The 24,451-nt window shown below is 39.2% G+C and overlaps 1 protein-coding gene across 1 annotated transcript in view; it reads right to left on the reverse strand.

Annotated features, from left to right (window-relative positions):
- EPHX1 (epoxide hydrolase 1) overlaps window positions 1-24,451 on the reverse strand; it is a gene marked incomplete in the record, with an annotated part of 687,022 nt that overhangs the window by 224,421 nt on the left and 438,150 nt on the right. Inside the window, 1 exon segment of the mRNA XM_044059800.1 lies at window positions 15,841-15,970. Coding sequence (XP_043915735.1) covers window positions 15,841-15,970 — 130 coding nt within the window.

The following is a 24,451-nucleotide window of genomic DNA, read 5'->3' on the forward strand; positions in this document are numbered from 1 at the left end:
CCTTTCTCTACATCTGTTCACTCTGGCTACCAAGTACTATGTGCTGTAAGAGTTTTCCCAATAGGCACTTCTGAAAGGGCAAAAGTCATTTAAACATATGCAGACAGCTGCTCCCCAGGGTTCAAAAGTCCACGATGAATGTTTCTCCTGAGACAAGTGATATTTTGGTAGCATTTGGTAACCTTTTTAGTGTAAGCATTAATACAGATAAATCTATACTAAATTAATGGAATTGCATCATAGTGAAGTCAGAGAGAGACTATGCCCTCTCCCATTAGCTCTGAAAGTAGGTTTGCAACAAATCATCTTACAGAATGAAAAATACTGCAGATGACTATTAACGTTATGTACCTTAGATCAGGAAATATCTGTGGCAGAAATAACTGTTGTAATTAAAATAATAATCCTTCTATGTACATAGTTCTTATATGCCACCAAGTTATACTTTCACCACAATCTCTGTGAGTGTCTTAAGAGCAAAATGTGCTCTTCAGCTTTATGCAAACCAAAATCCTACACAGATAGCACCATGCTCTTGCAAAACAAACTGCATTCACACATTCCTATATTTTACTGCAGAGGGCAGTATTACATAGTATCCCAAACATATGGACACTGACCTGATGTCTCCAGGGTATCGGAAAAATGCTCAGTAAGACTAGTAAAGCTTCTGGTATAAATATAGCTAACCGCACAAATGTAACATTACATAACATAGTACTTCACACTCTAAAAATACCACATGATATTTACTACTCTAAACTCCTTACTCTTAAAAGTGGAAAAACAGAGTACCCCACCTTTTTCAAATGAGAGCCGAAACATCAAGTATCTGAATAAAATCAGAGAAAGACCACTATCTCAGCCTTTAACCAGCTGGTGTTCTTCTAAGGTTACTCTCTTAGAAAATAGCAATTGTGATTAAAAAATAATTTCCAGTTCCTTAATCAGGAAGTTGGAAAGCAATGAATATTAAGGCTTTCTTTTCTTGTTAACAGTACAGGCACCTTTTTTCTTTTGGCTAAATTAGATCAATGTAATACTGGTGCAGATGTTACTGCAATCTGTATGCTTTCCACCTTGTCTGTATAGGTTTTCTCTGGGTGCTCCGGTCTCTTCCCAAAGACATGTTTAAATGAGTGGTTACTATAAACAGTCTCTGTACACATCATTTGGTTTTGCTCTACTGGCTTGGGTCATGGCTGAAAAAGGCCACTGTAGATCAGTTCATTCACCAGCTTTAACAAATGAATTAGTAAATAGATGATTGCAACTTGTTTAGATATTTGATGATTAAGTATGCTGACTTCTCCTAAAAGGATCCTTTTTACCCACAACTAGGACAGCATAATGGAAATTACAAGCATGAGTGCCAAATTCTGAAACAGGAATATATTCTGCAAGGAATTAATAAACACTATTACCTGCTTCAGACTGCTGTGAGCAGTGTATCGGGGCTGCCTTTTGTTTTCTCTTCTGTTTCAGCAAAGGGGTGGGGTGCTAGTTCAGTTACTAGTCCAGGGCGCTGGTTGAAACAGTTGTGCCTCTGCCAACCAAACACCTGTAGATTTTATCCTATACTGTATTGTGTGCACTGCCACAGCCCTGCCAGTCCTACATGACGCACCATTTACATTTCCCCATATTTTGCAGACCCTGCCCCAAACAAAGCCTATAGGGTTGCCAGTTATAGATGCATACCCAGGACATGTTAGCCATCTGTCTTCTCTTTATGTACTACTGCCTAACATACATGATAGTACTGGTCTACCATATTACTTACTGCTGTCCATCTTTAGGTCACTGGATTTGCTCTCGTGTCAGACCGCCATGGTCATGTGGCCCTGCAACTTTCTATACAGTTGTCTGCCATGGCCTTCCTTGTTCCTTTGCCATTACACATACCAGTAGGGACATTCCCTCCGCACCTTCCATGAGCCCTATTGTCCCCCACCACACCACTTGCACTGTACTCCTACATGCAAACAAGAGCAATATCCACGCCCTTATGCTCCTTGCAAACCATAACCTGCACTTGTATCCTGTAGTCTGCCTGCTCAAACATTGAGAAATACAAAACTATTTTAGGCCTGATAGTCCTACACAGACCCGATAATTTTCTTCTCTGTATGTATCTGTTCTTGCTAGCCTCACTTTATATATTTATTCGATGTATGTTGTTTTATTTCTGTCCATTAGTATTACTATATTATGCAGTGACAGCCACGCCATCAACCTGCCCTGCCATCTCCTGCTGGCTTTCCATCCGCCTCCAGGGCTACCTCTCCATGGGGTGATGTAGATCATTTAGCTAGGGGCGGGGGGGGGGGGCTCTGCAGGGTTCAACTGAGGCATTCAGTGGTCTGCCATGGCGGGTGTTAGTGCACCCTCTTGGGAAGTCAGTGGTAGGTATCACTATGTTACCTGGAAGGAGTTGGAGAAGAATGGGATAACTGTGGCGGACCAGCATCTGACATCCGCACCGGCCAGCTGGAAAATATCCGTGTGTGACTGGTAGAATCACACCACTGACTGGTCCTGCCCAGCATGCCAGCACAGGCAGGACCCAACACAGAGAGGACTAACCTCTTTCAAGGAGCGGTCCTGCAGAGCATGAAAAGAAGCCATCACCACACACAATTCCCTGTCATGGTTTTTCCCTTCTTTGTGCTTCACTTTCCTCCCAAGTTTGTAGTCCGGTCTTCCACATCACCAAATATCCCTCTTCTGTCTGTCTCTCTCCATTGTGCCCCCTCTTTTGTGCCAGCCCTTCCCCTGATTAGTCTTTGCTTGTCTGCCCCCAACTACCATCCCTATACTCACTTCCTGACCATACCATCCCATTACTTCCTTCACCCTACCTTGTACTTTTTTTAAAAAAGGGGGCACCTATAACGAAGTATACCTTTCCACCACTACCCATCCAAGTATTTCCTTCCATGTATCTATCCTTTCATGTGTTCCTCTGCTTGCTCTTTCCCTCTACAGACTATCCTATACACCCATGTCCTCCACATTTAAAAGAAATTAATTGGTAGGAAGTTTGCTAGGAGACCATTGTCATGGCTGTCAGCAGTTCTCACAATGGTGTGACTATGCCTGTGTGAACATACATACAAGTGAGTAGGCTACGTGCTTACTACTCGAATTTGCAACTCACTTGAAAGTCATCACAGTGTACTTCTCTCTTCAGTCACTGAACTTTTTGCCAGTGGACTGCTTAAATAACCATTTGTCATCACATTAATTGCCTATTAGACTGTTAAATATCTTTGGGCCACACTGTGTAACTGACTGCGACAGTCAGCCAATGTGCACTCATACAAGTGATGTTTCTAAATTTCATATACTATACATTTTCCATCTTCACCAATATTTCTTTAACCCCACAATATCACTTTGTGCTGTACCATGTCTACACCTTCTTTCTTTACCCATTTTTGCTTTTCTACATTTAACACACACTCATTTTTTGCCATCTGTTATATTACTCAAGCAGTTTATCCGTATTATAGTTTTAACTTTGCAAATGCTGACTTGCCATACTCATTATAGCAATACTCCATTTTATCAGAAAAAGTAAACTGTACTTTAATTTACCTATTCTAGCTAACATGATAACCCCTTTCCTCACAAAAGAGATATATAATCTCATAATTGAAAACGTTCTCTTATGTTCATATCTAGAATATTCTCTGCATTGTCAATTTTTAGAAAAAAATTAATCCCGTCATGTACAAAGTAAAACACACCTAGCAAGTATTCAATTTGCCCCTTAAATTCAGTTTTACAGTTACCCTCTGTAACCACCTGTTACCATCCACATACATCACATTTACTGAAGATTGCTCCTTGGTCTGACAATACCTTACAGCACTGATTGAGTCATAGAATGAAGTTGCTATCATTGGCAACATCATCTGTTAGTATTAAGGTAACACAAAGTTTCTGTAAAACTGGAAATGCTCTGAAACAAGCAACCACATTTTTTTCTTTCAATGACTTCCACTTAAGACAGAACTATTCAAGCATACTCGTACTCCTGAAACAACTTTGCATGCTTTTCCACTTGGCTCAACAACAGACAGAGCCCAATTGGGAAGCCTTCCACGCACTCCTATAATTAACTTCCATATTATGTATTTTTTTGGCATAATACTTAAATCACGTATGTGCTTAATCTCCTCTACAGTTCTTCAGTCACTTGAATATTTAATCTGGTTCATGGTTATTAAATAATTTACACACAATCTATTCCACAGTTCTTAAATTGCTTATGTACTTAATCTGCCCATAGTTCATGAATCACTTACACACACAATCCACATTTCTTAATTCCCTTACATAGTTAATCTGCTCCACAGTCCTTGAATCACTTGCATGCATGATCTGTTCTTAAATCACTTACATTCTTAATTTGCCCATAGTTCTTAAATCACTTACATATGCAATATGCTTCAAAGTTCCTAAGTCAGTTGCACAGTTACTCTGCCCCACTGTTCTTAAATCACTAGCGTACTTAAATCTGCTCCACAGCTGTTGAATCACTTGTGTACCATATCTGTTCTTCAATCACTTATGCATTTAATATGCTCCATGCTTCTTCCTCATGCAGAGAAGACGCTGATTCGCTTGCATACTCCGCTTCTTAACACAGCACTTACCTTATTTTGCCTGCTCTTTAATACACCAGTCCAATGTATTTTCCAGGTTCTGACTGCACTCTGGTCATGTCTGGCACTACATAAAGCTGTCTGTGGTAATCATTCTTCCCTATCCAATTTTGGCAAGAGCTGGTGAATGCACTAGTCTGCGGTCTCCTTTGTCCACTGCTATTACCATCACGGACTGTCTCACTAAGCTGTACACTACTCTGCCATGCTCGGGTGGCATCCATGCTCTCACATCCCACTGTATGATTGCAGCACATTTGCTACTCATTCTACTTTCACCATCACCTTCATTACCGAAAGTGTCTGCATGCAGGATTCACCTTTTCAAAGATTACTGAAACTGCACTCCTCAATGTCCTGACCAAACTGACTCCAGTCAGTATGACTACCACATAAGGCCTTCCCTAAAAAAAAGGTGTTGCTTAACAGACTATCCCTGTCAACAAAACAGTCTGCTCAGGAATGTTCCCAAGAAAGCAGGTAATGGCAGCAGTAAAACAGATACTGCTGTGAGAATGAGCAGATGTAGAAGACTCTTTATCTGAATTTTCTGCTGTAAAGACACCCCAAAATGTCACTTCCTAAATTCCTCAGCCTTCAACATTAGGAATAAGCCTTAGTAATGAAGAGAATCCAGGACAGTCTGAATGAGGGTATTGATATGTAATGGAAGCAGTTATAAATTTGTGATCTGATGGATACTCCATGGAGGAAAAGAAGGATTTCCAAAAGCCATGCGTTCAGACAGACCTGTGTCTAGTTATCCAAACACTTAAACCCAGGGGCTTACTGGACTGATGTACTCTTGTAATTGCTGTCATGCATTTGCTAAAGAACAGGCACACAGAAAATTTTAGAAGGTAGCATTATATACTGAAAATGGTAATTTCCCACAGGAAAATGAATATCTATGTATGCCAACAGGTATTCACAACATGAATACAAGCATGCCAACACCATAGTAATAATACAATTACAGATTAGAGGCATCATGACAGTCTTACACATGGCATCTAACTGTAGGCTCTAGCTGAATGAACTGTACATATGCGGCTAGCCTCCAAATTCCATCAGGGGACGCTCCTGCCCAGTGATGTCCCACAGCTTTCCCCAACAAAGGATTGACGGCCAACATCTTCTGGCTGAATCTGGACCACCTGCATTACAACATGGAATAAGACCCCTGTGTTGCTGAAACCAACTAGAGAGTCAGATGTCTTCTGAAGGGCTGAGGCATTTAATTGTAGACAAGCCTACTGCAGCAGGTGTCTAGTGTTTAGTAGGCTTTCTCTGGTATCCACAAGTCTTTATTTTGTGATAAGCCTCAGCTGAGTAAGAGCAAGGAAAATACATATGCTCATGAATTACTAAGTCCTTCTCTTTTTTCAGAAAGCCTCAAATTTGCTAGAGAGGACATTAGTACAGGATATCATCAGTAAAGGGTTCACATCCTGGATCACGGCTCCTCACAGACAGGGCAAACATACCCAAATTAACCAGTGAAGGACATGCACACTACCATAATGCACCCCTGGTATATGGCATCAAAGATGGGTCACATGCTTTGATACCATGTACCGGAGCTGTTCTGTGACCATCATCTCCAAAGGCTTGGAAATGAAAGGAACTGATAAATTCTGTAGTACCAAGAAGGAGGCAACAGTATTCCAAACTCAAAACTTATTTGAATAAGTTTAGCACTTTCGTTCCATACATCACACAGAACTTTCTCATAACTAAATCTATTATTAATGGCACTTCTTTTATACATGAATAAAATCATATGATACAGTGTTTGACCCAACCTACCAATTAAACTGACTGCAAAGTAAAACCTTATACAAAGAGAAAAATAAAAACAATAAACTATGTAGTGTCATAGTATTTCAACTTTAAAACAGAATTAACAGCCATTCAATCATTCAAACCTGGAAAACACGTTGCATTAACTAAAATGTGCCATTTTAATTCACATTTATTAAGATGTCCTTCTATAACAAAACCCTTTTGTCTTTTGCTAGTTGCTCCATAACTGCAAAAGCAAAATTTTGGTCTTTATTTTCTTGTACATGTCTGAAAAGTGCATTTATGGTCTTCGATTTTTGTATGTCTTGTGTGTTCATAAATTCAATTTTTAAGCATCCTCCGGGTTTTCCCCTATACAAAAAAACAGGACACTTGCAACACAAAGCTCCATACACCAGATTTTTTGACTTACAACAATAATGCCCTGGGACAATTCTTTATTTCTAATAATGACACTACTAGGTACCAGAATGTTTTTTGCATTGTGTGCAATGGCCACACTTAACTGATTGATTTTCCCTTGAACTCTCCAATAATGTATTGAATGACCTAGCTTTCTTATAAACCAGCATGGGTTTATTAGCTACTTTCTTAGGAATTGTATTATCTACTTGAAAGATCTCCCAGTTCTTTATCAGTCACCTATGTCTTTACTATTCAAGTTGAATGTCGAAATAAATGCTCTATTATGATTAACCTTTAGAGTTCTAGTGTTGCTTTAATCCATATTATGTACATTACTGCTTGCACTCAGTATAGGACAATAAATACTATATGTTCTTTTGAACACTATGTCCCCAATTTCTGTTAAAAATTCTTGCGGGTACCCTCTCCTAGAAAACATACAAAACAATACCTCACACTCTACAAGAAAGGTGTCTAAATCAGACACCATTTCTTGCCTACCTTACTCGCTGCCCTTCACTACAGCCTTGTTCTGGCATGTAGGAAGAATCCATTAAAATTTCAATATCCAAAAAGTTGACTACAATGCCAGAACATCCTTTAGTAAAGGTCAGAAAATTTGCATTTAGATTCAAGTCACAAATGAAATTATCAAGTTCACTTACATCACCCTCCCAGATGAAAAACATTTTGTCAGTGTACCTCTTGTAAAACCCTACCTTGTGAAACAGAGCATGTGCACTAAGAACCTCGTGCTCCCACCAGCCCATCACAAGGTTAGCAAAAGTGGGTGCCATCCTGGCTACACCTTTTTCTGTTTGAAGTATTTCTCATCAAACACAGAGTTGCAAACAGTATGGATAAAAATTAAAATCATATTTTGTGAACTAACTTAAATAATTTCTGGAGAAATTCTGTTCCAGTATTCTGCAGTATACAGATGTAAAGTAATGCAACATCTAAGATGAATATAAAATTTTCACGACCTGTAAAGTACATATTGACGCAACAAATCCAACAAAGCCCAGGAGTACTTTAAATAAAGCTTGGAGCTCGGGGCTAAACGGTTCTCGATAGAATCCAAAAAAAAAAAAAAAAATTTTGATATATATATATATATAAATTATTTCAGTTTGACCTCCATCTGCGGCTATGATAGGTCTAAAAGAAGGAACACCCCCCCCCCCAAAATAATCTTACGAGTCTTAGGAATGCCAAAAAAATTACCAGTTTTTGGAAATTAAAACTTAAAAAAAGCTTATCAACTTGGCCATAATATAAAAAGGTCAAAATAACATGTTATCAACCTGACGATGTTGGTAATTGATTTCATTGAAGGATATTTTGTCATATAATTTTGTGTCGGACAACATATCTGAAAGTCCTAGTATAATCCTTGCTGTTCATAAGAATAACACCATCAACTTTATCATCGTTCAAGATTCTGAGTCCCTTGGCTTTCTTCAACTGAGATAGAGGTTGTCTCGAATGATTTAATGTTTTTTATTCAGTGGAGCCCCTAATAATTCATGAACATCTCTCATAGGTCTTCAAAAAACTTGTAGGGTGTGGTGTAATGATGGATTATACGAGTTTTTCTTAAATTTACCAGACAAATTCTCAATCAAATTATTCACATCATATAAAATAAAGTGTACATTAAGTTTCCATACATATTACATTAGGTCTACCAGAAGGAACAAAATAAAAACCTCTTCTGAGAACAGCTAAATGGTTGTCCTCCACAACAAAATCACTAAAAGTAATAAGGTAAACATTAGACCCAGTATGAGGTTCAATTAACTTCTTTTTCCTCTGCCTCTCCCTCTCACCCTCTGTTTCCCCTTTTGACAATTTTGGTTCACCAAACGTTCACAGATACGATGTTCTGAAAAGGGGAAGGTGCAGCAGCAACCTCCACAAATTCTGTGACGTTTGTCCCTGTATCTATGATGAAAGTGAATTTGGAGAAGGGAGGGTAGAACAAAATATCAGAGCTCTTCAAGAGCATCAGTGTTTGAGAATAAAACAGGCACTTCTGCAGAACTGATATTCTGAAAACACCAGTCTAGCAAGTGATGACAGGACGTGTTACACTAATGGCATACGATTAACATTATTGACTGTGGAAATTATGACACAAATGATTGTTCCATTGGAAATTTGGTGGAGCCACACCAAAAACAAGACAAAATGAAGCAATCACTGACAGAATGACAAGAGCAGAAAAATACTAGTTGCTCATTCAGTATATTGTACATCCTCTATACTGCCATTGGACTTTTGATTAGTTTCTGTGGGGAAGGACAGATTTGTTGAGGTTCTTTGCTTCCAGTCTTTCTTTGGTCAGACTGAACTCAGTCAAATGCTGCTGCGTAGTTTATAAGTTGAGAGATAAAGAGGGTGATAGTTTACTTATAAAATACATGAGGACTCGATATGTACACTGTAAGGACAGCAAGATCTTGACATGGAACAGGAAAGCAGTAGAAACACAAAAGAAGTGGAGGAGCATGATGACAGAATCAGAACTGCCCATCCGTGAGGATTTCAGGACTACACTGGGCAAGCTACAAGTGGCCTTCATGCACTTTGGGAACAAGATGGCTGACACCTCTGGTGCAGGCTTTGTCAGACAGGAGGTACTTAAAAGTTATACAAGGAATGTCTAAAGAAAGATGATTCAGGGAACAAGCAACGTTGAAAGGTATCCTTACAAGAAGCATGATGACATGACACAAGGAAAATGATACTAACAAAAACGACCATTCTTTGAGCAGCTTTTAATGTTCTAACCAATATGTATAGGCACAGGAAGTGAAATAAGAGGCACAGTCTATAAAGTAGGGAGTCAAGGACTTAAAAAGGTTGTAGACACTGAGGGTTACAAATGGGCATGACAAGGTTAATAAGACAGGTTAAGTATGTAAATGTGGGAGTTAAATGGAGAAGTACAAAGGTGGAAATTAAGTGCTAAGACTTGTTGCTTTTTTTTTAAATGTATTACTAAGTTGAAATTTTGTCTATCATTTTATCTAAATTGGCTGCTGTCCTGATGAACTTAACTTCCCATTTGCTTCTGCTTCCTCTACCCGTATCACTGTTAGCTGCTTAGCGAAATGCAAGGCATGACTTTACTGCTATTCCTAAAGCCAGAAAGTCAAACATCGGATCTTAAAATCAGGGGAATAGCTTTTTTCCCTTTAGCCCAACATGCCTCTCACAGGACCTTGGAAAGGTGCAATTAATACAAAGATACTGGAGTAAAAACAAAACAATCTGTCACTCAGTAATCTGCACTATCGTACTACTGTGCCTTTACCTTTTTTCTTTTGCAATGTACAACGTAATTATGTTTGTTTTCATTTTACTGAACTGCTTATTTAAGCTCATGACAACAGCCTTTACGAATTCACAACCTGTGTGTTCAAAAGTTGTAATGCTAATACTGCATATAAATAAATAAATGGGAATTTGTTTTATTACATACTAACACATTTGTCATGTGTAGCATTAGCCTTCTGTTAACACAGCCAGTAACACAGGAGCACTGAACAAAACTGCAGTACTAAGAAATCAGACGGGAGTAAAAGTAACCAAAATTAGGTTGTTCGTTTTTCTTTCGGGTTTTCCCGGTTAGGGGTCGCCACAGCGGAACTCCGGTCCGCTATTGATTGGCAGTTTACGGTGTGGAGGTGCCAGCTCGACGCTCAACCTTCAACGAAGGCACGCCCATTCACGCATGTCTTTCGAATGCTACTCGACCACGGGTAGGACATGCAGACGCCACACAGAAGGCGCTCCAGCTGAGAATCAAACGGGAGAACCTCTTGCTGTGAGGCGACAATGCTACCGCTCCACCACCGCTAGCACAAAAAACAAAAATACTCTCTCGTACAAATATTTTTCAGAGCTGCCTTAAGCGGTTTCCTGACAGATGGGTAAACAGGCATTCCCCACACTTGGCTCTATGTCTCTGGCAAACAAAACTGATCACCTGTGGAAAAAGAAATCACTGTGCAAAAAGACGGAGGAAAAATCTGCCCTAATTTGGAAAGCTTATGCAGCCTTGCCAGACTGAGGGTTACTCTGCAACCAATGCCTACAACTTTGTGCTCTAGTCTAAGTGTTGAAAAAATTCCACAACAACTTATACCTTTGCCATAGATCATTGTTAATATAAGATGTGCCACTATAACATACAACTTACACTAAGTTAGCACCATGGGTTTAATTCAAGCTGTCCGATGTTGAAAATAAAACAGTTTTGATTTCCACATACTGCTTCATTTTGCTGTTTTATTACTTATTCAAGAATGTACAAAATTGTTTTGAAAACACAAAGAAAAGTATATTTCCATTACTCCTGCATATAGCGCCTAATTCCATGGTGCAGACTGATGAAGCCCTGTCAGCAGACAACCTGGGAAGGGTGGAGGGATGTGCTGGGCAGCAAACGCAGGTCACATGCAACACTGGTGATATTGGGACTGGTTTTTTTTTTTTTTTTTTTAATTTCTCTAAATCTTTTGGGTTTCTAATACCATGATAAGAATGGACCCCATTCCTAAGTCAAAGTATGATTAACATTCAAGAAAATAGTACTGTTTCACTCTGATGTCAGCCAGTAGTGCTCTTTGCAGCACCCAGAATGTGCCCAGTAATGACTCCTGCAATTCGTACGGAGATACATGTATTGGTTACATCTCTAAATATGATTGTAAACTCTTTTTTATAAGACCTGTTGCTCCTACTACTATTGGAACTATCTGGATATCTTTTTTTTCCACATTGCTCTTGTTTCTTTCTGCAAATCCTGATATTTTATGACTTTATATCTCTCTGTACGCAGGACACTGTAGTCACTGGGTGTGGTGATTTCAATAATCAGTGCTACTTTTGTCTTCTTTTCATGGACTACTACATCTGGTTTTCTAGCATCTATCTTTTGAACTGTTGGTAATGGATGATCCCATGTTATGTAGACTTATTCATTTTCTATGATGCATTGTGGCATATTTCCAGTGCTTTTCAGCCACTTCAATACCATGTTTTCACAATCCCCAGTACAACAGTCTTGCCATTATTATGCCTTTCAGTATACAGTCCTTCTGCCATAAGTATGTCGCAAACATCAACGAGATGTGCAACTGTTTCCAATTCTGTTTTACAAAACCTACATTTGTTTCTCCCACATGTTCAAAGGACTTTGCAAACTAACATATACGCAAGACCACTATCTTGGGCCGCCAATATTAACCTTTCATCTCATGGTTTAAATTCGCCTCTCCTTAACCATTCCTGCATTTGTTTCTGATCAACATGAGGTTCTTCCAGAAGTTTTCTATATTTGCAACTATATTTATGCTTTTTCCACATTTCTTGCCTTCTCATCTGGTCCTTTACTTTATATTCTTTCTTTTATTTTTTGGAACATTCAGTTACTGCCTGATTTTTATCTACTTGTGGTTTGATTTCCATTCCTGCTTGACGCTGATATGCTTCTGCTAACCTAAGCAGGGAAGTCATCTTAGATTTATTCTCCTCATGTTTCAAAACTTTCAATACATTTGGGTCTTGTGAGGTCAGTGGATGTGTGTGGAGTCCCATGATTACAGAGGAGGCCCATCCCCAATTCAGAACGGGGAATATATCATCTTTGTATGCACTGATTTTTATAGATAATATAGTGAGCAGAAAGTATCCTTCTTGTTTCCTTATCTAATCTATCCAGGACGTTTTGGGGCCAGTCAATCACTGTAACTTGGGACAGGAAGAGCAAATTGGTTTATAGCTTGGATTTTGTTCCTAGATGTCAACACTGTTTTCAGGATTAATTTAAGTCTTCTAAAGTACTTCTTACTAAGCTTTATTCACATTTGTTCATGTTTTATTATTGATTCTTCATCAATACCCAAATAATATACCCTCCCTCTTGCTCAAGTTCTTTGATATCATATTCTTGCCCCAAACTGATGTTTTCTTGGTGCTGCAGTTTTCCTGCTTTAAAGGTTGCTTTTGCACATTTACCAAGACCAAAAGACATTCTTATATCATCTGAAAAAGTTTTGACTACTTGCAGTTGTGCTTTCAGTTCCTCATCTGATAAGCTATACAGTTTCAAATTGTAGACAAACAGAAAATGAGAAGTCTTTGCACTTTGTCGTTTTTCTAGGAGCCATATTAATGCCATGACCTATGCTGTTAAGTGGACAACTTAATGGATTACGGGCAAGGCAGAATAGCAGCAGTGGAAGAGAGTCACCCTGGAATATCCCTCTTTGGATTTTTATCCCATCATGGCTTAACTGCACAGTGGTCTGCCACTGTTTCATGGTCACTGTAATGTAGTCGATCAGTGTAGGGTGTGTATCTTATACATTTTTAAGCACTCTTTATATATATATATATATATATATATATATATATATATATATATATACACACACACACACACACACATGGGATCACTACTAAATCCCGAATTCTGACATTACCGAAGACCGGAATCCCGAGACCAGATACCCGAAAGACAAGAAGACCAGAGACCAGAAGCACAAATTTCAAAATCAAAGTACGGAGATGTCAGGAGGTTAGGTAAGTATCTCTGGTTGTGTTAGTTAGGGGCTTTAGTGTGTGTGTGTTGTGACTGTGATGTGTGCATGTGTGTGCGGGGAATGTAGGTGTGTGGTGATGTTTTCGTGCGTTTGTCTGTATGGCCTTGGAGTTAGAATATTTAAGTAGGGGGGGTGTGGGGGTGCAGGGGGACTTGCCCCCCTGCTTTTCTGTAGTGTAGGTTTATGTGTTTGTGTTTTGGGTGAAAGGTGTGTGCATGTGTGCGTGTGGTGTATGTTTAGTGTCGTGTTCAGTATTTTAAATTTCGTGCTTCTGGTCTTCTCGTCTTTCGGATAAAAAAGTGCCCAATCCTGGTAGGTGCACTGGTCCCAGGACTAGAATAAATGACAGCGTAGAATCCTCAAAATACGTAAACATTCCTACAATGGGGGTCAGGCCCAGGGGGAGGATGGTCCCCCTGTTGTAAAAGGAAGTAGCAGTCCACAGAAATCACAAAAAATGATAGGCCAAAGAAGAGGCATAAAAATGATACAGTGGACTATTGAGGATAAGAAATTATGTATTGTTACTATTATGGAAAAAGCCCAGAATTTCCAGACACAAGATATACAAAAAGATTAAGAGACAAGTTAGAGGAATGAAAAATACTTCTGCAAGAAAAACTGTCAGAAGCTTCAAATAAAAATTTGTGATTGTTAATACAACAGATTTTTGAAAAACAGTACATAGATCAAGAAACGTTAATCTGTTTGGAAAACAAAGCATCTGGAGAAGTACGAAAATGTAAACAAAACCTAGATAATTTTGAAAAGTATAAAAAAATATGGAGATGGGAAAGAAAGACCGATTTGATATAGTGCAATATTTATGCAAAGGCAAAAGCCAAATTAATCAACATAAAGAAGGCAGCCCCCAAAGATATTCGAAGAGAAATACAGGCAAAGGCATCCAGATATGGAAAATTTCACAATAAAAAAAATATCACAAACAGGGAATGTAGAAAAGATTAGTAAAGTAGACGTTACAAACATAGAAGTTGAAGTTATGGAGTGCCTGCAAAGTGAAGGGTTTGATGAAGCTCTAACAAGTGTCACTATTAGAAGAGTATAGAAGAGGGAACAGATCAACAAAAATATTCAGAAAGACAGACGTGATAAAAGCAATGCGAAGTATTAGAACAGATCATGATCATGTACTATTACAAATAATAAACTAAAAATCTCAGCACAGGCGGAAAAACTTAGATCAGTAGACAAATATAAAGAAAAAATACAAAATAAGCAATTTATTGATGACCCAAAAAAGTTTTATAGAGAATTGGGCAATAAAGTAAAAGGAATTGAAAGACCACCAAAAAAAGAAGATAGATACATTTTGAAGAAGTATCTACGAAGATCCTGTGGAACAAAACAAAGATACTAAATGGATAGAAGAACTAAAAGAAAGAATAAGAATTTTAAAAGTACAGGACATGAAATGGGATGAAGTAACAACCAGAGAGATTGAAACAAAGTTAAGAAAAGCATCTAATTGGAAAACCCAGGCCCAGATGCAGTACCTAACATCTGGTTGACAGTAATAACATCTTTGTGTGAAGATTTAACCATGATTAAGAATTATTTATATACACACCCCAAATAGACACCAACCTGGCTAACAGAAAAAACAATGCTCCTACTTAACAGTGAACCTGCAAGCTACCTTAAAAATTACAGACCAATAACTTGCCTTACGACGATGTATAAACTATACACTGGAATTGATGCCAACAGAGTTTATAGTAGTTTAGAAGAAAACCATTATGGCAACAGAACAAATGGGCAATAAAAGAAAGTCATATGGAACAAAGGATCATTTGTTGTTAAAGTCATAGTGGAGAACTGTAAAAAGGGGAAGAATTTAAGTATGGCATCGATTGACTACGAAAAAGCATTTGATAGTATCCCACATTCATGGATAAAAGTGCTTAAAAATGTATAATGAGGAGTGCCTGCTACATTGTAAGGTAGAGCAAATGAGGGACGCATTACAACTCAGTTGGGGTTGGTACCCTTGCAAGTGCCGTTACATATCCAACTTGAAGAGGTATGCCCAGCACATCAGGGGGTGGGGTAAAGTTTAATAGAAGAACCCAGACGGCCACAGAGCTATGGTCCCTGCATCTCTGCTCCACTCTCTGGTTTCAAAGAGATCTTTCCTTCCTGAGGGATGAGACCTACCCTGGGAAGGAAAGCATCTGGGGATAAATCCCACTACATGGTAACCCCCATGAAAGATGCACCTCTCAGAGATGTAAGAAGTCTGAAATGAGCAGCAACTTGACAAAAACAAAACATCAAGATTATGGCATTGAAGTTTCCTAAGACATGACACTGCTTACCTAGGAGCCAGCTGTGACATGACAGTACAGATAAATGAACCCCAATCTCCACCTTGGACATAGAATTCTGTAAATCCCAGTCTTAGCATTAATTTATAAAAAATCCGACCAGCAGCCTCAGCATTAAAACCTGTAAAATAAAGGAGGAAGAAAAAGCAACTGCATCTTAGTTTTCATACATAAAGTTCAGAAATAAACATAAAAAAGTGCCATGACAAGATGATAAACAGATACTTAACTTCTCTATGATTAAATCATTTTTTTCAGCTAAGAATCAACTGAGAAATGAATGCCACTTAATTTAATTCATAAATAAAATATAAATACAGCATAGTACATTTGCACTAAGTGATCCAAATACATTATGGCCTGATCATGTAACATATGTGGCTCATGTCTAAATATGCATCAGTAAGACCATGGCAGCACAAAGGAAGCTTCTGCTGTGTGTTCTGGTTGGTGCTGCCAGCTGGAAATATATAGCAAGGCATCTGGGATGTAGTACTGCAGAAACAGGATTTATACACCCCAATCTCCTCTCTGCCTCCAGCTGCAAAATATCACCATGTAAATGGTAGATTTTAAGTTACGTTCCTTTCCAGATCCCCTTGGCTAGATCCAAGTATGGCCTTAAGGCCTGTCTTATTTGCCAACCTCACTAGGTCACAGAACTCAAAATGGTCAAGATTCAGAAGCCCCTTAGGAAACAATACTGTGTGATACCCACTACCTTGTTACACACATTTTGCTTTGATAACACAATTTTTTTATTTTATTTTATTTTACATTTGTTAACTGGGGGTGTCTGACTGAGCCGAAAAGGCCCTTTTTCAGCAGAGGCCAGGGGAGAAAAGCTCCACAAAGAAAAATTAGACACATTTAGTTATTTAGACATGATCAGTATACACACAAATTACAAGAGACATGTTTTTACAGTGGTATGCAGCACAAACAGTTACAGTGGAGAGAACAAACAAAAAAATATTAATTTTAAAAAAAGATAATTAATAGATTTGTGGTGTACAGCTGAAATTTGGAACATAGGTAGAATACATACATAGTACACAGGTACAGTACATACATTGTAGATTAGCCAGTGTTTGTGAGAAAGATTGAAAACTGTTATCAAGTGCTCTAGATTTAGTATGTATATGTTATCCACTTTCACTAGCCTGAGGAGCAATCATGGCACTGCCAACTTTGCTTGAGATGTTGCCTGATGAGGTCTTTAAAGGAGGCTTTGGATGATATGTTTTGAATAATAGTAGGGACAGAGTTCCATTTTTTAGCCAATGAACTACTATATAGTGCATCTCCAAAGCTATTGTAGCTGTTGGTGACTTCTAGTAGTAGTTTGCTTGATGATCAAAGAGGCCTTTTGGCTGAGTGATGTACTAGGTTTTTGAGGGCAGGACGCTTGTTGGGGAGGTAATAGATAGAATGACAGAGGCAGAGGTGATTGTAGGTTAGGAAGTTGGGCAATTCAAGCCAATGGAGCTGTCTCAAATCAGTACAGTGATGAGTTCTATATGAGCAATTTGCAGCAAAGCAGGCAATTCCGTTATAGCAGGCTTCCATTTTGCTTAGTTCAGTCTTGTTGAGATTAGTCAGAATGGGAGATGCATAGAGTAGGGTGGATAGAAGCTGGGGGTGAGCAATGGCTGATCTTGTGTTGTTGGGTAAGAAATGGTTTGATACGGTAGAGTGACCCCAGTTTGGCATGTACTTTTTTAATAGTTGAGATGACTATCAAATTTTAGGTGGGAGTCTATGGTTATTCCCAATAGCTTAGCCTGTGCCACTGGAGCAATTGGAGTAGCATTTGTGGAGTAGATAGTGAATTGACTGTTAGTGTTTTTGTTAGAACTGGTTACAATCATAAGCTGAGTTTTCTTTGGACTGAGGATAAGTTGGGCTTTGGTAAGGTAGTTTTCAATGTCAGAGAATGCTAGATGAGTTGTTTGCAGGAGGGTGGGAATGTTTTGTGCAGCACAGATTAAGGTAGTGTCATCTGCATACTGAATTATAGATGCATGCTATGTGGAGGTATGGAGGTCATTTGTGAAGACTGTGAATAGTAGTGGTCCTAAGATAGAACCCTGTGGGACTCCTATAGTTATGGGCAGCTGAGGAGAGAGATAATTTTCCCATTTCACAGCTTGGTACCTGTCAGTTAAGTAGCTTTGGAACCAGGTAAGAGTAGAATTTGATAGATGATATTGGTTTAGTTTGTTTAGCAGGATTTGGTGTGAAACTGTGTCAAATGCTTTGGACATATCCAAAAAAAAGAGTTGACACTTGCAGGCCTTCATTTTTGAGACGGTTTACTGTGTCTGTGAAGCAGAGGAGGGCTGTAGTGGTACTATGGGCAGGTTTGAAACCATTCTGAGTATGTGACAGGATGTTGCTGTCTATTGTTCTAGGATTTTGGCCAGGGGGGAACAGTAAAGCAATGGGTCTGTAGTTATTAAGTTCAGTGGAGGTCCCACCTTTATGCATGGGTGTAACATAGGACATTTTCCAGAGTTTGGGCACATAGTTTTCAACAATTGATCTGTTTATGAGAGTGGAGACTGGGATAGCAATAGCATCTGCTGCGAGTTTCAAGAAATAGCTGGGGAGTAGGTTGGCTGCTGTTGATGAGGTTCTTAGTTTGGAGAGCATGCTTTTGATTGAAGTGGTGGAAACTGTTTTGAGGGTAAAGCTTGTATTAGTGTTATTTGTGTTGGGGGGATAGTGAGGAAGGAACTGTCCTGTGATACTAAGGATAGAATTGAGTTCACAAAGTGGGAGTTCAATTGTGTTTTGATGGGAACTTTAATGTCAGGGGTGGTTGGTTTGGGGGTAGCCTTTTGGGTGGATTTTAGTAGCTGGTTTACATTTTTCCAAAATTTTTGCGGGTTGTGTTGGTATTTAGTTTGTAATGTTGTGTAGTAGGATTTTTTGTCCAGCCTAACAAATTTTTTTGCACAGTTGCGCAGTTCTTGGCACTTAGTTAGGCTTTGTGTTTCTTTGTTTTTTTGATAGTAAAGCCAGGCAGTGTCTCTGGACTTGAGGATTTGTTTGGTGTCTTTACTGAGCCAGGGGTTTGTAGAGGTTCTAACCTTGATTTTGCGCAATGGAGCAACAGTGTCTAGGTGTTGAAGAAATGTTTTGTTGAAATATGCTACAGCCTGGTCAAGTGGGAGGGTTTTTGGGGGGTCCAGTCACAGTTACACAGTAAAGTGTTGAGGACCTCAGGAGAGAATTTTTTTTTGTGTTTCTAGTGGATATATATAGTCAGTGGTTTTGCATATGCTTGTTCTAAAGTATATTATGTTGTGGTCACTTAAGGTGTCTAGGAGACTGCCTGTGTGAGGGTACAATGTGGGGTTGTTAGTTAGGACCCAGTCAAGGATGGATTCCCTTTTAGATTTTTTATCACATCTAGTTGGAATTTGGACTAGCTGCTGGTAGCCATGGAGATTTATTAGATTACTTGGTGGTTCTGATATACAGGTGAACCAATCTAGGCTGAAGTCCCCCAGAATAAGGGTTTCTTGTCAGTATGTGGAAGAACACCAGGATAAGAAGTCTTCAAGGCTAGCAGGTGTATTACCAGGTGGAATATAGATCACAATTGTGGTGATGACCTTTTTAGGGTGAAGTTGAAGTTGTGAGATAAGTATGTCCCAATTATTTGGGGAGGGGTAAAAGTTTGGTAATTGACGGACAATTAAGTTGGACTTGTAGAGTAAGGCAGCTCCACCCCCTTTATGAAGTGGTCTGTCTTGTCTAATGATATTGTAGCCGGTAGGGAGAACGTCTGAATTAGCTATGTTTTTATTTAGCCAGGTTTCCGTTAAAGCAACTATGTCTGGGGAGTAGTGTGCTATTGTGGCCTGGAGTTCAGGTATTTTATTTTTGATACTTCTAATATTAATATTTAGCATTAAAGGATGGTTGGTTTTGCTGCTGTTGTTGACTTGCCCAGGGATGAAGAAAGTGGGGGTGTTATGTTATGACATTTGTGTTGGAGCAGTTTGTGCTGGACAGGATGGATTTGGGCCTGGGTTGGGGTGGATATCCCCACTTATGGTGAGCCTTGAGTTAAAATGGTTATACAGATGTTGGAGTTTGGTGAGGAGTGTGAGAAAGTATTGTGTTTTTTTGGAGTAGGAATGAGAGCGTATGTGTTTAGTTCTGAATTGGTCCGTTATGTAGTTCTTGAGTAACTGTGGGCAGATATTATTATAATGTGTGGTGTCTGTATACGAGAGTGCATAATGCAGTGTTGTGCTACTAAGTTTAGGGATATTGCTAGAGTGATAACTTGTGGTGGTGTAAAGAATTATGAGAAGACAGACTAGACTTAGTTGTGCGATAGTCATGGTTATAAAGTTTATGTTGTTTCTAGGTGGGAGGATCTGAATAGGAATTATAGGGTTGCACTACATGAGGATGGGGAAGTAGTGTGGGTGATGTAAAAAATGCCTAGTGGGAATGAGTGATTGGGAGTATTTTGTGTGAAGCAAGTTGGTGTGGTATAATGTGAAACGACTTGAAGAGCTGTGATTGGTGGAGGTGATGTGAGGGTGAGTTGTGGGTGTGGCTGTGATTACTATAAATGTAGAGGTAGTGGGGGTGGGAGGGAATAGGGGGCAGGGGAGGGGAGAGGAGAGAGCCCAAGCATTAGCGAAGGCGAACGGAGCAGGGCAGAGCCAACCAAGACAAGAGAAAAAGACAAGAGAAAAATGTAAGTATTACTTTACAAATCTGAACACTTTTAAAACAAATTCCTGAGGTCTAATGGCTTACTGGCAAGCAAAATGTAATTGCTGAAGAGCACTTGTGTCCTGGTGGGAGACTAGAAATTTAAAGATGGCTCCATGTTCTGCAGGATTCTAATACAGACTTTGTATTGGGGGAGGGAGATAGCACAAGGGGTGTAAACCCGGTGGAATGCAAAGAAACCAGAGACGCAATCAGTGGAAATCAGTGAAGGCCTCAGAGGGGGTAAGTAATAATTCAAACTACCTGTAAAGTGAAGGAGAGAAGAGACAGCAAAGTTTATTAAGGTTGGGAGTGTGTCTTTACATTGACTTGCTGATTATTAACCAGTTTGTGCACAGATTAGAGTAGGGAGATACATTAGCAATGAAGGGGAATGTATAGAGATGCAAATAAACAGGTGGACCTCCAAGTGATACAAACTAAGGCAGAAAGCACTGAGAGGGCTGCTTGATGGTTAATTTAGTCACAGGGATGTGAATTAAATCTATACCGTCTATTGGACAGTTAGGATTACTGTACTAGCGGGGGGCATAAGACTACAACAGTCAGTTTTATTAGCAAGCTGAGAACTACTAAGAAATACTGCTAATGTTAATAGCTTCACTCTCATAAAACATACAAGTAGAATGCCTGGGTGGACTGACCCTGCTCTTGAGGCTCAAAATGTATATCGTTGTTTAGTTTGCAGCACTGATTCCTTCTTATACTGTATGGGTGGAGTGGTAGCCGCAGACTGCAGATTTGCTTGAGTCTGCCTGCTCTTGAGGCTCAAAATGTATATCCTTGTTTAGTTTGCAGTACTGATTCCTTCTTATACTGTATGGGTGGAGTGGTAGCCGCAGACTGCAGATTTGCTTGAGTGTGCTCCTGCTCTTGAGGCTCAAAATGTATATCCTTGTTTAGTTTGCAGTACTGATTCCTTCTTATACTGTATGGGTTAAGTGGTAGCCGCAGACTGCAGATTTGCTTGAGTGTGCTCCTGCTCTTGAGGCTCAAAATGTATATCCTTGTTTAGTTTGCAGCACTGATTCCTTCTTATACTGTATGGGTGGAGTGGTAGCCGCAGACTGCAGATTTGCTTGAGTGTGCTCCTGCTCTTGAGGCTCAAAATGTATATCCTTGTTTAGTTTGCAGCACTGATTCCTTCTTATACTGTATGGGTGGAGTGGTAGCCGCAGACTGCAGATTTGCTTGAGTGTGCTCCTGCTCTTGACGCTCAAAATGTATATCCTTGTTTAGAATTAATTTTTCAAAACACTTTCCTAGGATAGAGGAAAGACTTATAGTGACTGGTACAGAATTATAAGCCTATGTCCTTCATGAACTGGAACAATAGACTCCTTCCAGTATAAAAAAGCAAGCCTTCTCTTTAACAATGTATTAAACATATAATACAGCAGAATCAAAGGATCTTCCCTAATCAAATTTACAAGTGATCTACTGACTCTGAAAAGGCCTATACTTGGTCAGTCTGACATTCTCTTTTATGTATGTGTATACAGGTATACAGATATATGTGCACATGTGTATTACATACATCATTCTCCTTTTCTACTTCCAGCCAGGGCAGTAAGGATTTTAATCATCTACCCCTACCCCCAACTTTGGTATCCTACTACTGCAGTACTGAACACAATACTCATGGACCTCCTCCCTTAGTAAACATTCTGCAGGCCCATAGACTCCAAGGACTAAAGCTCAAGAATTATCCATCTGGGTGTTAATGTAAGGCTCTATCCTACTGTTTAGTTTTACTACTTTGAACTCCCTGCCAAGTAGAAAGGATTTTTCTTTTTTTTATCTCTAACTTCTATACCTTTCCCTCTCATCTATCTTAGCAACTCTTTGTTCATCTTGCATTCTTTTCTATCACAATGTTACACAGTAATAACATCTCCTATTTGTTTATTATTTTTTCTTCTGCTACCATATTTCAGGCTGGCTCTTTCTTACTTCCTCTTTGCCTGGCTTTTATCTCTTTGGACTTGGATTTCTGCCTGCTTTTTTCACTGGAGACACAATTGTTCTGTTGGCTGTACTCCTTTTACCTTTTCCCTCCAATAGCGCTGTTACTGATGGTCAATTCCTTCATTTTCCCATTTAATTTCCTTCCATTTTCACTATAAAATTGTGATGGTCTTTACCCATCTTTTTTACTGGGTCTACCTTTTGTCCTATCTTTAACACCGTAGTGTCTGCTGTACACATTTCTGTCTAGACCTTGAATACTGGTGTTTATCTTTCTGTGCACAACATCACCCATCTCTCACACTATAACCTAAAAAGGCAGTATCCCCCAAATAACAGCACAAACTTACCAGCAGCTTGTAGAGAATGTCTCTAACACTGATGGCTTCTGGAAGGCATTTTCTTTCTCAGGATTTGAAACGACTCCATTCACCATCCTTCCACTTGGAATCTCCCCTCCCTGACTTACCCCCCCCCAAAACTGCTAGCCAGTTTAATACCTATTTTATAGACAGCATAGCGACCCTTACCAAGAAAAAACGTATGATCCACAATAACCCTAACCACACTCAAAACTCCTACCTCAACTATCCTACCTTTTCAGCTTAAAAACTGTCCCTACTTCATATATAAAAAATTACTTCAAAATTTCAAACCATGCTCACCATCGACTGAAAACCTCCCACCTGAAATTTCTCAAAATAGCAACCAGTGCTATACCATACCCAGTATCAATCCTTGTAAGCAGGTCAGTAAAAGAATCCTATGTTCCTTCCCTCTGGAAAACTCACATATAATCCCACTACATAAAGGGAGAACCTCAAAAGAAATATCAAACGTTAGGCCCATCACCATCCTATCCCTTTTCAATACCACTGAAACAGTATCCAGAAACAGTTCCTCAATATCTCCATCAGCAACAATATCTCCATCAGCAACTTGACACCTACACAACATGGCTTCTGCCCGGCACTCAGTACTACTAGCGCCCTCATATCCTTCATTGACACTATCAACAAAGCTAGGGACAATGGTAAATTTGTATTCGATTTATTCATACACGTAGGCATTTGACACTATCAAAATGGCTCTGCACCCTATCTGCTTTCTTACGATTTATGACAGGTGTATTCCCACGGCTATATTCTTGGTCCCCTGCTGTTGGATATATTCACTAACAATCTCTACAGTACTTCCCAGCAAGCCTCTGTCTCTCTCTTATAAAACTCACAGATGAGACTACTCTCATTTGTTCCTCTCATAGTCCAGCATATCTTTATCAAATAACACAAGAAGCCTTTAGCTCCATTGGAAGCTGGCTCCAACATTCTTAATTAAAAATCTAAATTACTCCTGTTTTTTTCCCTAACTCACAAAGCCTTGACAAAAGTAACTTCAAAATCATCTCTCTAAAAACACTGACATTGAAGATGTACCTCATATTAAATTGCTTGGCATGACCAAATGCTTATTTTAGACCTCAAATTAAAACACACACCAAAAGTTAGGAATGCTCTACAGGACGAATGACTTCCTCACAATTAATACTAAAGTAACCCTAGCTAACACTTCTCTACTATTATATGGAGCACCCATCCTTACAAACCTCTCTAAAAACTACGCCTGAGCAATGTTATAACAGGACAGTGTGCTTCTCTGCAAACAAACCAAATCAACGTCAGCACTGTACCACACCTCAAGAACTAAACTGGTTACCACTACCTCACCATTTCTCATACACCCATTCGATCACAGCACAGCCTGCCCAGTTCTTAGTAAAACTCTGCAAAATTACACCCCACAACATCCTTTAAGACCAAATGGTAAACAACTCATTATGCACAAATAATAAAAAAAAAATCTGCAAGAC

Source organism: Protopterus annectens, chromosome 1.part2 (assembly GCF_019279795.1).
Source record: "Protopterus annectens isolate FY-2018-M chromosome 1.part2, PAN1.0, whole genome shotgun sequence".
NCBI classification, from domain to species: Eukaryota; Metazoa; Chordata; order Ceratodontiformes; family Protopteridae; genus Protopterus; species Protopterus annectens.